The 15431-nt window shown below is 30.5% G+C and overlaps 1 protein-coding gene, 1 long non-coding RNA gene and 1 other non-coding gene across 3 annotated transcripts; 2 read left to right on the top strand and 1 right to left on the bottom strand.

Moving 5' to 3' along the window:
• Positions 1–2190: 2190 nt before the first annotated feature.
• Positions 2191–3282, top strand: LOC102629846 (uncharacterized). Its single transcript, XR_373172.4, has 2 exons — positions 2191–2739; positions 2869–3282. It is a non-coding gene; the product is annotated as an uncharacterized LOC102629846 (long non-coding RNA).
• Positions 3283–8366: 5084 nt separating this feature from the next.
• On the bottom strand, positions 8367–9632 carry LOC102621004 (hypothetical protein). Its single transcript, XM_006475195.4, has 2 exons — positions 9067–9632; positions 8367–8655 (listed from the first exon to the last, which is right to left on the bottom strand). The coding sequence occupies exons 1-2, from the start codon at positions 9521–9523 to the stop codon at positions 8600–8602; spliced, it is 513 nt and encodes a 170-aa protein (XP_006475258.1). The 5' UTR covers positions 9524–9632; the 3' UTR covers positions 8367–8599.
• Positions 9633–14115: 4483 nt separating this feature from the next.
• TRNAT-UGU (transfer RNA threonine (anticodon UGU)) lies at positions 14116–14187 on the top strand. The gene has a single exon. It is a non-coding gene; the product is annotated as a tRNA-Thr (tRNA).
• Positions 14188–15431: the final 1244 nt, after the last annotated feature.

Below are 15431 nucleotides of genomic sequence, written 5' to 3'. Positions count from 1 at the left end.
AATTGTTAATAATAATAATTAATGATAATTATTATTAATAATTAATTTTTGAATAATAACAATAATTAAAATACAAAATAATAATTATGATAAAAACTAATTAAAGATTATATAGTAATTTGTTACAATTTAATTCATTCTGATTTTGATTCTAAGACAAAATAAACACATAAATGGTAATACAGCTCATTCTAATTACGATTCATGCAGTTTAAGTAAATAAATTATTCTAATTCCAATTCCTTATTTTGATTATAGCTATTCCGATTCTAATTTTGATTCATGTTTCCAGCTAATTTTGATTCATGTTTAGTGAATGCACTATAAAACTCATAATACTTATGAATAAATTGTAAATAATATAGAGTGGTCTAATTGAATATAGAATGGTTTACAATTTTATAGTGTGTTCACTAAACAGGAATCGAAATTAGTTAGAAATATAATGAGTTAAAATCAGAATAGCTATAATCGAAATGAAGAATTGGAATCAGAATAATTTATTTACTTGAACTACAAAAATCGTAATTATAATGAGATGTATTACCATTTATGTATTTACTTTGTCTTAGAATCAAAATCAAAATGAGTTAAATTGTAACAAATTACTATATAATCTTTAATTAATTTTTATCATAATTTTTATTCTTGTTAATAATAATAATAATAATAACAACAACAACAACAATAATAATCTATTTAAAAATTATAATTATATTTATAGTTATAATAAAATAATTATTATAATTATAAATCATTTAACAATAATTATATTTTTTAATTAAATTGAGGGTATTTTGGGAATTTAAAATTATAGGGGGTGGTGAATTGATACTCTAAAGGTTTTAATGAAATAAAATAGAGTGTAAGGGCTAAATGAAAGTTTACAATGCAAAAAAATTTATAATACGTATAAATAAAGTATAAATAATATAGAGTATAGGGGGCTACATAAAATTATACAGGACAGGTGTAACTTACGCGAGTGAGCTGTAACTTACGCGAGTGAGCTGCAACTTAGGGGATCCATTAGTTAATTGTCAAGTGGGTGATGGCAAGAACTATTATCGGCTAATGAGTTTGGTAGACTCCGTCTGTTGAGGGAGAAACAACGGAGGAAATAACGGAAAAACAAACCCACGCTCATCTAGGAAGCATGGGCGCGTGCTGGCGAAACAATCATGAAAGAGTAATTTATAAATCATGCAATAAGCCACGGATATGCAGCTAATACGTTAATATAATAACAGCTAATATATACGTGAAGGAAGTGATAATCTAGTTGCTTCAATTATAAGCAAGAAATGAGAATTTGATTAAAGGTATTTAAATTATAAGCTTATAATTTAGTTGCTTCAATTGAGGAAAACTTGCTGCAAACGTAAGTCCAACTTTCCTCTTTCTCTGCGATGGAATTTATTTTCCCTTTTCAATTTTTTGTTTGTGTTTCCATGCTCTACCCATATAAAGTGGTCATGAGGTTTAAATATTTTTTTTTTTATCTGCAAATCGATCACTGCATTAATTTAATTAATAAATCCAACTTTAATGTGGAGGGTACATTAAAATAGTTAAGAGCCATCTCGAATAAATATTGAATTTATTGTTTGTATATAGAGTAGAAAATATCCTTTATTGATACTTTGTTTGCACAATCTTTCCTCTAGTACATCAATATAATAAAATAATTTAACTCATTATTTGTTGTAATGGACTGGTAATTTGATTGAATAGTGTATTGTGTGTGGACTACGTGTTGTAGGAGTTATGAATTTGCAGTACTGCAATGCATTTTATTTTTTATGTTAAAAAAAAAATAGATACTAGAATATTAAAAAATAATCATGACTTATACTATTGAACTAACATAGCATGATATTATTGAAGTGAGTAGCTTGATTAAATATTCTGAACTCTAATTTTTTTGGCTTTATCAATAAATCTCAATGATACTTTATTGAAAATTATCATAAATTATCAACATGGATTATCAACCTAATCGAGAATTCTCAATTTTATATTCTTTTTGTGATTGTAAAATTTCCCTCTTATTCCTGAATCACTATTTTTATTTATGATTAGTTCAATTACATTACCATAGTGATTCTTATAATATAATAATATTTATTTATGATTAATTCAATTACATTACCATAATTTTCACTTTCATCCAGCTCAAAAACTTAAAATTACACATTGAAAAAAAAAATTGAACTTTATTATCAGAAATGTCGTTATAGAAATCTTTAAATTTTTAGAGATTTTCTTTTCAGAATAACTTATTTAATATTTTTTAAATAACTTTAAATCGTTAAAAATGATCCACAAATATACAAATAGAAAATTAGAATGATGAGCGAGCGTGTGAGGTGTGGCACACTCGTAAGTCGTACGTGCCAATATCCTAAAATTTCAAAGATGTCCGCCTCTTCCGATTCGTCAACGGTTTGCCAAACTAATGTCGGCGTGTGGGTCAGGAAGGGGACACCAAATATTAAAGACGTGGCATCATTGTACTGGACGGAATTTGGGCAATCTCGTCATTTTAATGGTCAATCGTGTCTTTTCAAAAAAAAAAAAAAAAAAAATTGTCAATCCCGGCTACAAAAGGAGGAATTTCCTCTCCCTTTCTCTCTACCCACCGACTCTCTCGTCGGTTGGCCTCTCTTTTTTTTTCTCTCTCTTTATCTGTGGGTGGGATTTTTCTTCCATGAAAGGCCTCCTAATCTCTCTGTCAAGGTAATAATGATTATAATTACTTTTTCTATTTTTTGATCTATCTAGAGATGTTGGTTATGTTAATATTGTTTGTTTGGTTTGATTGCTTGTATGGATCTATTCTGATATGGTGTTTCTTTGATCCAACAGATCGAGGACAAGGAAGAGATCCTACGAGACCAGCAGAGGTTCATCTTTGCTGGCAAACGACTCGAGGATGGTCGCACACTTGTAGACTACAACATCCACGGGTCAACCCTTCATTCGGTCCGCCTTTTCAGGGGTGGCATGCAGATATTTGTGAAAACCCTGACCGGCAAAACATAAATTTGAAGGTCGAAAGCTCTGACACAATCGACAATGTCAAGGCTAAGATCCAGGACAAGAAGGGAACTCCACCGGACCAGCAGAGGCAGATCTTTTGGTTTGTGTTTGGTTGGGGTAGTTTGTGGATGCCTCTCCTGAGGTTTGACCTTTGAGAATGTATCTGGACGTGTATAAGCGTTGAAAATGTATCTGGACGTGTATAAGCGTTTAAAATGTATAATACCCTTCATTATCTGACTTGCAGTTTTTTTTTTTTTTTTGTAGTCTTATCATTAATTGATTCCTTTTTCCCAGTATAATCTCCGGAATAAGCGATCCTTTAGCTAAACCCTCGAGTCGATTTCTATGAAAAGACTATTGTACCCTTGTAGTAGTTTGATTTTACGTTGGACAATCAGCTGGTGAGATAAAATCTGATTGGTGAAAGTAAATATACCCCAATGGTCTTAATGGAATATGCCCCAAACGAGGGATGGCAAAATTCCAGAATGGGCACCAGCATTTATGGGCTTGTTTCCGAGTAGAAAACCGAAGGTAGGGCATTGATGTTCAATTTTACCAATTTTTTTCCATCACCGATTTGCTTCAATATAAAAATACGAATAATAACAAAACAGTGCAGTAAAAGTGCAAAGCAAAACCTAAATTTTGTGATTGTCAGCTTATCATCATCAAACAACAGCTAAAATGATAGCAAACTAAAACATAGATGCGTGAACTGTGACTGTGAATGGGCTTAGGAGTTATTGAGAGATTCAAGCTTTTGATGATGATTGATGACGATTTGATAATGATAATGATTTAAATTGATGAATTTGGGAGATGAAAAAGAAAGGAAATGGCGGCGGCCATATAAGCTAAAAGCCTAAAATATGTAAACTAGGGTTTTGATGTTCTTTTTCCATTGATTTTTTATTTTTTATATTTATATTAAAAATAAATATATCCGAGTTCTGGATATACCTAAACTTAGACTTGGACCTGGATACATTCGGATTCAAAAAAATCAATACCGAATCTACATATTATTTAAATGCAGTACATATTAAACCCGACCCAGATCATCCGAGTTATCTTACCATCCCTACCCCAAAGGGCGGGTGTTGAACACCATTTTACTTGAAACGCCCGTTTGTTTAATTTAAAAATTAAATATTTACTCAACACACTCTTAAAAATTCCAAAATTATCCATAGTTTTTTCATTAAAAAAAATTCACACCAAATAACTCAATTCATATAAATATTAGCAAAACTTGTTTCAATAGGACGAAAAAGAAATATCAATCACGATTTCTTTTTCCTCCTATTTTATGTGAAAATTGCAGAATATTGGTCCCGAAATCCCTTCCTCTAGTCAAAAACTAATAATCTAAGCATGGAAAACATGCATCTAAATGGCCAACACGAAAGAACCCAGTTTCACGTCACCTACTTTTTTAAATCCCCATGACTGTCGTGGAATTGATAATGATTTGAGATGAAATATAATGTGAAATTTGAAGATTCGGTTTGGTGAAATTGTTCTTGACACCTTCACAACCAAAAATTTACCAATTTATTTCATAAAAAAATATTATAGAGCACCTAATAATTTAATCCAATTCAATTCTTAACAATAAAGTTGACCAATTTGTTTCAAAACAAAAATAAGAACCTTTGCGGCTGGGCTGCAATTCAAAATGAATTTGCGTTAGGGTTACTATAATTGACAAAGTTTCGACAGTTGTGAGAGACTTTCTTATCCTTCTATATTTATATTTTGTTTTTTTTTAATTTTTATATAAATTATCAATTTTGTGTGTATGTAGGGATGGCAATGGGCACCGCCCGCAGCGGTTTTGTCATTACCAAAGCCAAACCCGCACAAAATTTAAATTACCAAACCCACCCGCAACCCACAGTGGGTTTTGACAATTACCAAACCCGCAATGGTACCCGACATATTTTTTGCAAGTTTCTGCATTTAAAATCACAAATGTATAGTATATAAATTTATAATAATAACCTCAAATTTCATATAACATGCTCAATTTTATATTTAAACAATGTAAATGAAAAATTAAAATTTCAACATCAATCCAACACAAATTCTCAATTTTAAGTATAAATTACATAAATCCATTTAAAAAACACAAACTACTATCTAAAAATAACAATTACATTTCATATTATCATTTAAAACAAGCTCCAAGAGAAGATATTCATTTCATTCACCATCATAAGCACCCATCCAACACGATGCCTACAATAATAATTAAGAATAATATTTTTAACTACTAATTCGAAGAAAAAAATTATAATAATAAAATAATTCATGTATTAAGTTAAAGAAAAATAGTACAAACAAAATTATAATAGGTATATAATAATCCATGAATTAAGTTGGGTGTAAGGCACTGGCTCACTATCACAAGCTCACGACTAAAGAAGAAAAGAATGATTGAATGAAGACAGAGATGAGAGATAGTCACACGGGTGTGCGGCTAAGTCAAAGGGGAAATGCCTTTAGTTTTCTTTAGGTCATGACTTTAGAATGGAAGATGGGTCACGTACACACATACACAACTTTAGGCCTTTGGCTATTTGATAATTTGAATAATTACATTATTTTCTTTATACATTTTTTAGATTAAAATTAAATAAAAATATTTAGAAAAAATATTGCGGGTCTGGCGGATATCCATGTGGGTATCCACCGGATATAAAGTTAATAACAAACCCACCTACATCCATGTACGGGTTTTAGTTTATAATACTAAACCCACTCGCAACGGGTAAAATTACCCGCAGCGGACGGGTTTGGGTGGGTTTGCAGGTTTACGGGTATAATTATCATCCCTATGCGTGTGTGAAGGTTGGGTTAAAAATTTTCAGCCCAACCCATATATTTTACCAACCCAAATCAAACAGCAAAAAATCATGCGGCTTGGGTCGGTTTCATGGGTTGAGTAGGTTGATGCTCACCCTAGTTGACTGACATGTCAGTTAAGACTAAGTTAAACTTCAAATTTTGGGATCTTTAGTAGTGTTGATATAACTAGTATAGAATGGTGAAAATTGGATCTTTGCGGTGCTTCTCTAACAAATCAAAATTCATAGTTTCATAGTGACGGAGCGGGGAAGCAAAAGCAAAATTGATAGGATAAATAACACTAGATGTCATTCTGTTATCAGACCAAGCCAACATGATTATCTTACTCTTTATTTGAAGAGTGATTAGATCTAATTTTAATCCAACTGACTCAATGAGATTTTTAATAACTCATCAAGCGAAAGTAAATGATGTCCGTTCATGTTGAAAGGAGATCTAATAAAATATGGAACAATGATATTTTACTCTTTCAATTTATCTTATTAGCCCTCACTTTGTTAATTACTATTAGAGAGAGAAGGAGGTAGAGCGTGAATAAAATAAACTAAATTTTTTTTATTGTTCAATACAAATAATTATGAAAAGTAATAAGATAAATTAAAAAAAAGGGCTTGCAAGATAATTTGATGGTCAAATATCAGTACGCTAGAATAAATTCTTAGGTCGAAATGCATCGTTCTTTGTACTCGTAAATAGTACGTAAAAACTCTAAACACAGCCCATACCTAAATTTGGGGTTCAACTGTTTAAACTCGAGCCCAAATTAGACGTAGGCAAGCCTCTTTACCGCCCACTGCCAGCCGCTGGGACAATGATTCCAACTAATTATACCATTAATAAAATATGTAAAAGTTTACCTAAACAATTTTTTTTTTTTCTGTTTTGAAATGCCAAAAAATAATAATAATAATAATAATCTTTATATTAGTTAGAAATATGAATTGAAAACTTGAGACGACCTTCCCGGTAGATGAACTGTTCTGTTCTGTCACCCGACTTTAGTAATCTAAATTTTATTTAATTATTAATTCAACCGATCCGATTATACATTTATACCCAATAATGTTAGATAATTAGGTGGTCCTTCTAAACTTAACAGCACCAGTCAAATGCAAACAACAAGGACGCCTTTTTTCTTCGCATTTTTTTTTTAAAGTTTATTTATTTATTCATTCTTATATACACACCTACGTTTGCGTGTGTTCTCTAATCTACAATCTTGAATTTGTTAAAGTTTTTAAAAATTATTAAACTGTGTGTAAAATAAAAATTATTAAACCACATAATTTAATAATATAATATTATTATCATTATAATACTAAATCATATAATTTAATAATTTTTTAAATTCTAATAAAAAATCAGAATCCTTAATCAGATTTCGGTGTGTGCGCGCGCGTGCGAGCTTTGGACTTGTCCACAGCTATTTGAAACTGACATCGGAACCCGACATTTTACTAAGCAATAAAGACGAAACGACAAAAAAGGCGGCCTGCCGAGAGGTCCGACAGAAGTTTCCCTATTCAAAATGAAAAATTAAAATGCAAATTAGTATTCTTTTATTTTGTCTTGTACAAATTCATAAGAGGTGTTATTTTGAGAAAAAAAAAATGAGTCACCTATTAAATTGAAGTAGTTTAAATTTAATTTCATCTAATCTTGAATAAGAGTCAACTAATTTATTGAGTCAAATTTCTAGTACACACATAAAAGAACCGTCCATCAAAATCATTTAAAAAAAAAACTTAAATGGAACCGTTTGACTCTTAGATGGATCGAAATTACATTTTAAATGAATCAAAAAAAGGTTATCACTAATGAAAAGAAAAATTAAAAACACCCTAAATAAAATATAAGAAAAGCATCAATCCTACCTACCAGAGATTGTTTATATTCTTGAACTTGCCCTGATTCCATAACCCAATTAGTGTAAAGATATATCAAAATGGAGGGATAATATATTATTTGTGAAATTGCCAAAGCACACTAATAAAGTAATAAGCAAAGCAACAAAAATGTAACAACAACATGATTAGCCCGGACCCTTGTGACCGCGTGGGTCCGCTCAGCAACCCATGCAGTAATCCGGAGGGCCCAGCTCTGGCCCACGATTCCCGCGTAAAATAAATAAAGTAAATTTAATAGTAAACGTATGAATGAAAATATTTTTATGTTACCAAGAAAGATTAAAAAAAATCTGATAAAAAAAAAAAGTGAAGAAAACTTTTGTCTGTATGAGGCACATTATTGGCCCGTGAAGAGAGGCTTTTTTCGGCCTTTTAATTATAAAATTCCCCGGGTCACAGTCCGCAAAGTCAGCTCAAAACTAATGAATTGTTTCAAAATTTGATTTGGTTTCAAACATTTCAATTAGTTTGTAAACTTTACCGTCTAATCCAATTGATATAAGAGAACAAAAATCCAGCTAAAAAAAACAAAAGGGATAATTATGCAGGAGAAAGTCAGATTTGATTAGAGGATATGATTCCCAGAATTTTTCATCTTTACAAATTCTACCAAGCAACTTCAAATATTTGAAGAGACAAAGAAAAGAAAGGCAAAATGCAAAAAACAGAGACCTACTTATTAACTATAATTAGTAAAAGCTAAAGGTGGGTTACATAAGAGAAAAGACAAAAGTTGTCACAGGAATTGACATCTTTTTTTTTTTTTTTTTTTTTTATCTCATTGCCTCAACAAATCCTTTCTCCTTCCTCACATGATTCTTCAACTCTCCTGCAATTGCACATGATATTTCACTTTTAACATCAGTTCACAAACATAAATTTACTCAGACTATACAATAAATGAAGCCAAAATAAAGGTAAAAATCTCTTTCTTTCTTTAAAATAATAATAATAATTAACATTTTTGTGGTTGTAAGTTTGTTAGAGAAACAAACAAAAAGACATATCAAAGAAACAGCCCAGGAAACTGAGTCTGTATTCAGTTTCTTGAATTTGCCGTGAAACTCAAAAAATATTACAAGGCATCACCAAAAAATTGCATTAAATCCCATTTCACAAACTGATCATACAATTTTTTTTTTTTTAAAAAAAAACCCCAGATATAAAATTTAAAAAAAAAATTCAGCAAATTATGTGAAAAAAAAAATTCAAAATCAAAATGTGGAGACTTGACACATACCTTGGGGTTTACAGTCAGGAGGATCTTCAAAGAGAGACAAAGAGAGTTCTTTGTGAGCAACGACAATATCAAACAAAATGAGGCCGGACGTTGGATCGTCAACAATTATGTCTTTAACAGGGAGCCAAATGAAGAGCTCTTCTTGCGACAAGCCCTCGACTCCGGTGAGGCTGCCGTAGCTGAGATTAGCCCTAAACACGCTCTCAAAAAAGACCCTGTTCTCGTATTTTGTGAAGCACGGCCCTTGGAGCTCAACCTCGAGTGTCCCATTCTCATACAAAGCGTAGGACTTCACCTCTTTTGGCAACAGGCCTGCGGGTAACCCTCTTGCCTTGAGAAGATCGTGGATTGAAGATGAGAAGGCAATTGGTGATAAGAGCAAAATCAAGAAACTTGTCAATAAGATTTTATTATTTTTGGTGCTAAACATAAAGATTTCCATTTTTCTTTTTTCCATTTTTTTTTCTTCTTCTTCTCTTTTTAGAGAGTTTGGAAAGAAAAAAGAAAGAAGAGGTTTAAGGAGAACTGGAGGGAGAGTGGAAAGTGGAAAGGTGTTTAATAAAGGGGTGGATTTAGATGTGCAGATTACTGTTTTGCCCCTCTGGTTGTTGTTGGGTGGGTGACTGATGGGGGCCTAAATTTGTGCTTTCCAGAGTTTGCTTGGTTAAGGTTTTGGAATGAAAGTAATTAATAACCTCAATTATGGCTGGGGTTGCTTATTTTGTAAATGTGATTAGCTAAGATTACTTGCTTAATTTTGATACTTTATTGATTGTGTTTTAACTTTTAAGTTCTATTATCATGTGGTCCATGAGCCATAAAAAAATGAGCTTACAAAAAAAAATTTTAAAATCGACTAAAAATAAATTTGATCAGTTTGAAGAAATATTTAATAAAAATTTCCTCGCACTCATATATTACAATTTCATTTTTCGTATGAATTTAATTTATCTTTGTTATTTTTTAAAGAAACCGGGGTCAAGCTATGGTGCAGCTGTGGTATCATACTATAGTTGCTTTCAACAATTGAATCCAAATATGGTGAAAGCAAATGACTGAATCTAATGACTGAGTACAATCATGATATGGTACCACAATTACATCATAGTAAATCCAAGAAACCATCCATTAAATTTTATGTTATAATATTTTTATTTAATAATAAAATATGTGAAAATATCTTAATGGAATTTTTTCCCTGACCCAAAGCAAACTTTAATAATTCACTATAGTAGGGTCCCTCCTGCGAATTGCATGCCTATATCTCAATCAATCTCCATCTATGTTTGTTCAGATTTTTTCGAATATATAATGCAATTTTAAGATGTAGATGCTTATTATAGCTTATAAGCAAAAGCAACCACTAATTAAAATTCTAAGCACAAATTCGTATTCTTTTTACTCAACCGAGGGGAATATTTAACCAGGGTTAAGGGTTGGAGGGCAATTTGGTCAATTCAGAAAAATATTCGGTTGGATCAGAAGAAAACCTGAGGCGAGTAACGGTTTGTGTCTGCAGTCAAAGAGCCAAAAAGCTCACAGCCCTGCAGAGTCTTCGAAAGACTGGTTTCAGTAACTGGACTAAAGGGTGTAAAGGTAATTTAACACTTCATAGTTCGGGAAGATTCTATATACTCGTTTTGCATAGGACTTAAGATTTGGTTTAAAAAATATTCAATCGGCCGGTTCGGTAGTGTTATATGGTTTTAAAATAATTGTTATTAATTATGTTGTAAAAATAATCAATCGTAAAATAAATTAGTTAAATTTTTAATAAAATTTATTTTAAAAAGTATTATAAAATTTAAAAGCATTCGTATGCATATCGTAAATTTTATTTTAAATTGATATAATAATTTAAATGAATGAATTAATATAATATTAAATAAAATTTATTTAAACATTTATAAAATGTACATAAAATATTTTTTATTATGTACATATAATAATTGAAAATTAAAATATATATTTTTATATTATTACTTTTATTTTTTATTTTATTGTCTTAATATAATTGATAATAATAATAATAATAATTTTTTAAAATTAATAATTTTATTTCTTAATTAATAATGATAATTTTAGATTTTTTTAATATATGTGAGAGGATATATAGATTGTATTATAAAAGTGATTTTTAAAATTAGATTTTGAAAAGTTATTCTTTCTTTACTTTTCAAAATCTAAAGTCAGTGTAATTTTGTTAAAAGCGATTTATAAAAAAAAAGTTAATAAATATTAAAATTAACTTTTAATTTTTTTAAATTACTTTTAAACCTTTCAAAAATAATCTCAAACAAGCCTAATGTACCTTATAATTTTGATATTGTCAAATAATGAGAAAGCTAATAAAATTTAATTATTTGACAACACTGTTAAGGCTTAAGCAGCGAGAACAATATCTCTAGAATTATGTAGTCACAGTCTAGGTATTATTATATTTATGACCAAAAAATTAGAAAAAAATTCAGCAATTTACATTTTTGCCCTTTCAAGGGGCATGCATGCAAAGGAGCAGGGTGGCAGTGACAGCACTTGGACAAAAGTTTCATCAGATAATGATCAACTTACTCGTAGGGGACCCTCGATATCTAGCAAGTTGATGTAAAACACGTGGACAAATGACAGACCCGACACAATGTTAAAATTGGCCCACGTGTGGGATAAGCAGGTTCCCCACGCGTGACATGTGCGTGACCCTCACTATGATGAGTGGCGTGCCAAAAATATCACAACAAATTTATTTTCATAGCTACTCTAATTCAAAAAAAAAAATTAATTAATTAATTAACAAAATTGACCATTAACCCAGGTTATTTGCATTGATTGATCTCAAGAAATTTTATATATAGTTTATTATCATGATAAGAGAAATTCTAAAATATATTAGAGATAATATAATTAATTAATATATGCAGTGGCGGACCTGCACGTGGGCTAGACCGGGCTGTAGCCCGGTCTAGTTTAGAAAAAAATCATTTACACCCCTTACTTTTTTAATAATTTAATAAAACAATAGAGTTTTCATTTTAGTTTCATATATATCCCTAACTCAACTACCCTTACATTTTCATCAATTTAGTATAACAATAGAGTTTTCATTTTATATTTAAATATGTCCCTAACTCAATTACCCATATGTTTTCATTATTTTTATATAATAATAGAGTTTTTATTTTATTTATAAATGTGTCCCTAAGTCAATTATATTATTTTCAATTGAAATTAGTGACTTATTTTATAAAATGATTAAATTATATATTTATTGAATAGATTGAAAACATTAGGGTGTTAAAATTTTATTACCGCTTTAATTTATTTTAAAAAGCTTCTAATTAAAAAATATATATGTCAATGTAATATAACATCATCACTAGACTTAAAAGTACTTACAGAAATAACATATAGTAACAATTATCAATATTTTCATAAAATTTTAATGTGAATTTTCAGATTTTATTTATTAGTTATATTAACTAAGAGGACAAGTTAGAAAATAAAATTTGAGTATTTTAAGAGCTTTTAATAGAAGAATCATCAACTTCTAATTCTTTAAAGAGAGATAGAGCATCCGACAAAGAAACAACTGCACCCAAATATCTTTTTGTTGAATTGAGTTTAGTTTATTATTGAAACTTTTGATTAAAAATACTTATACAATTTGAAAGGATAAATAAATTTTAATTATTTAATTTATTAAGTCGGATAATTTAGTACTTCACTTCATGCATAAAAGTTTTACTTGCAATTTTTAATTGATTGTAATTACATGTATTGATCTATGTTAATTTAAATTTCTTAATTGATTTTTTAATCCTTATATAATTACAAGTTATTATAGGTTGCAATGTCAAATTCTATAATTAAAAAATAATTTCATATTTGAGTTGTTTTTTATTTTCTACTCTTTTTTATAATTATTTTTGTTTATAGTACATATTTAGAGAGATAAAATTCTTGGTATTCCTCCTTATTTAATATACTTATTTCTACTTATAAATTTTTATGTTCGCTTCAAAATATAAATTTTAAAATTTAGCCCGGGGTAATATTAAATTCTGGATCCGCCCCTGAATATATGTCCAATATGTATAATAACTTTTTAAAATAAATATACATATATTATATTATTATTTATTTGTTGTATAGTTAACATAGTACTTTTGAACTAGTAAAGAAATTTCTCAGTCAGCAGAATAAAAATTTATTAGCAATGCTTTTGCAGTAAAGGGTGTTATGGTCTCCATGCTAATTATGCTAGAAGCTTTGTGTTAATTAATTAATCAGCTTAAGCAGGTATTAATGTCAGAAAAATAATGGTTTTTAATTGAATTAATTGAAAAAAAGAAAGCGGTAGGTGAGACGCTCCATGGCGGGGAGCTGACAAAGACGCTCCATAAAACACGGGGTCCTCGACCAAAGAGATCACGATCAGCCTTAATCATTATCATTAATTTTGCCTCTAATGATCGATAATTTTGTTATAATATTTAACCAACACATGCCAATTGCCGAAAATCCTACAGTCGGTACTGTGTGGCATTTTAACTCATAAAATATGTTTTCGACTGCAATAACCTAATTTCCAACTTGCATTTTTTTTTTTCCCCCTAATTTTTGCATGTTTGGATGGCAGATAAAATATTCATCAGTATATATATATATATATATATGTATGCATGTATGTATGTATGTATGTATGTAGCATATGCTCATGCTTTGATGTAAATGAATTGTCAAGATCAAAAGTGACTGAAGTGGGGGACATTTTAAGAGTTCCAAGACGAAGAAGGAATCCAAGTACTGCATCTTATTTTATTTCAAGACGAAGTGGGGGACTTGAACATTTTTCAGCTGGTTACGTTTCTTGGTCACATTACCGCTCTTGATATTCGTCTTTCTTCGTCTCTCATATAATGTAATCTTTTTCCGCATGCCGTTCTTTAGTTTTTAACTGCGGAGAAAAATATGTTCAAGAGCTACCGTTCTTCTAGTTTCCCAATTGTGTTAATTTAGAGTATAGTTTCTATTGGATGAACCAACAATCACGCCTCTATAGCTCAGTGGTAGAGCGTCAGTCTTGTAAACTGAAGGTCCGTAGTTCGATCCTGCGTGGAGGCAAATGCTTTTTTCTTGGGCCAGAAAAAGACGAAAATTGTCACTGAAAATGCAGCAGGATTGACTTACAAGAATGCTAAAATGAGAAAGAACTGGTCATACTCATACACTATAAATGTGCAATGTTTCTAGGGAAGGAAGGGTAGGGCTCAATGTTCTATTAAACTCACGTGACATATTTTTAGAAATTTAGGGTTTGGGACATTTGAATTAACTAAAACCATTTGTCATACGCATTAATTGATATGTTATATTTATGTAATTATTAAACCCACTTGTAATATATTTCTAAAAATCCAAGTTTTGATGAAACCCATTCAAGACATTTTTTTTTTTTTTTTGAAACTGATTAAGCATCAGGTTACTGTATTACACAGAGATATATACAACTGCTATCACAGCAGGTCATTACACTGATATTTACAATCAGATATATATACATGGGACTTATATTATTATATTTTTATTCTATGAAGTACATGTCCATCCAAATACCCCTCACGGAGGAAGGATGACTCTACTCCACTCGCATTTCGCAAGGGAGAAAGACGCTATAAGAAATTTCCACACAATTATGTTTTATTGAGGGAGGTTGAGTCTATGAGGACTCGAACCATTGCCCTCATAGTCATGCTTAACTTTGAGGGCAATGGTCCACCGCTGGGCTACAAGCCCAAGTGGCCCATTCAAGACATTTAAACATGTTGAATTCCAACTTAAATAGTAAATTAGAATAACATTTTATCATGTGATCTCGAACTCTGATTAGGATTGGAGGAATTTTGCGAACTTTGGGATTCTTACGTGCCGCCGTACTTTTGCAGTGCAGAAAGATCGCATTCAAATATTAACTTTATGGGTCATATCTATTAGTACCCCTCAATTGGTACAAAATTAGATAAAAGCACTCCCTGAAAAATTGAACCGTTTTTGATCCCCAGTTCATAACAACCGAATGAATTATACTCAAGTTATTAATTAATTAAATAGGGTCGTATAATACTATCTAACATAATAACAATATATCGTGAATAACATCGCCGACTTTGTCACTGCTCAAGTCTCATTTGCATTGTGACATGGTGACATTTGATGTTCAGATTTAAAACAGCAAATCTCCTAAATTGGTCACACGTGCTACCACAATTGATGGTAGAATTAAGCAACCTCCAGCTTTGGTTTTAACCGAGTGCGATTATCTGTAGTGTTACCACTTACCATCACCAAACTGCAAGTTCCATTGCAGC

Source organism: Citrus sinensis, chromosome 9 (genome assembly GCF_022201045.2).
Source record: "Citrus sinensis cultivar Valencia sweet orange chromosome 9, DVS_A1.0, whole genome shotgun sequence".
NCBI lineage: Eukaryota > Viridiplantae > Streptophyta > Magnoliopsida > Sapindales > Rutaceae > Citrus > Citrus sinensis.
Note: the sequence above shows the minus strand (reverse complement) of the source record. Positions and strands in the feature narration are given on the sequence as shown.

Coding starts and splice junctions, on each gene's coding strand:
- LOC102621004 (XM_006475195.4), bottom strand. CDS start 9,523: ATGGAAAAAAGAAAAATGGAAATCTTTATGTTTAGCACCAAAAATAAT. Junction 8,656..9,066: donor TCCTGACTGTAAACCCCAAG/GTATGTGTCAAG, acceptor GTGCAATTGCAG/GAGAGTTGAAGAATCATGTG.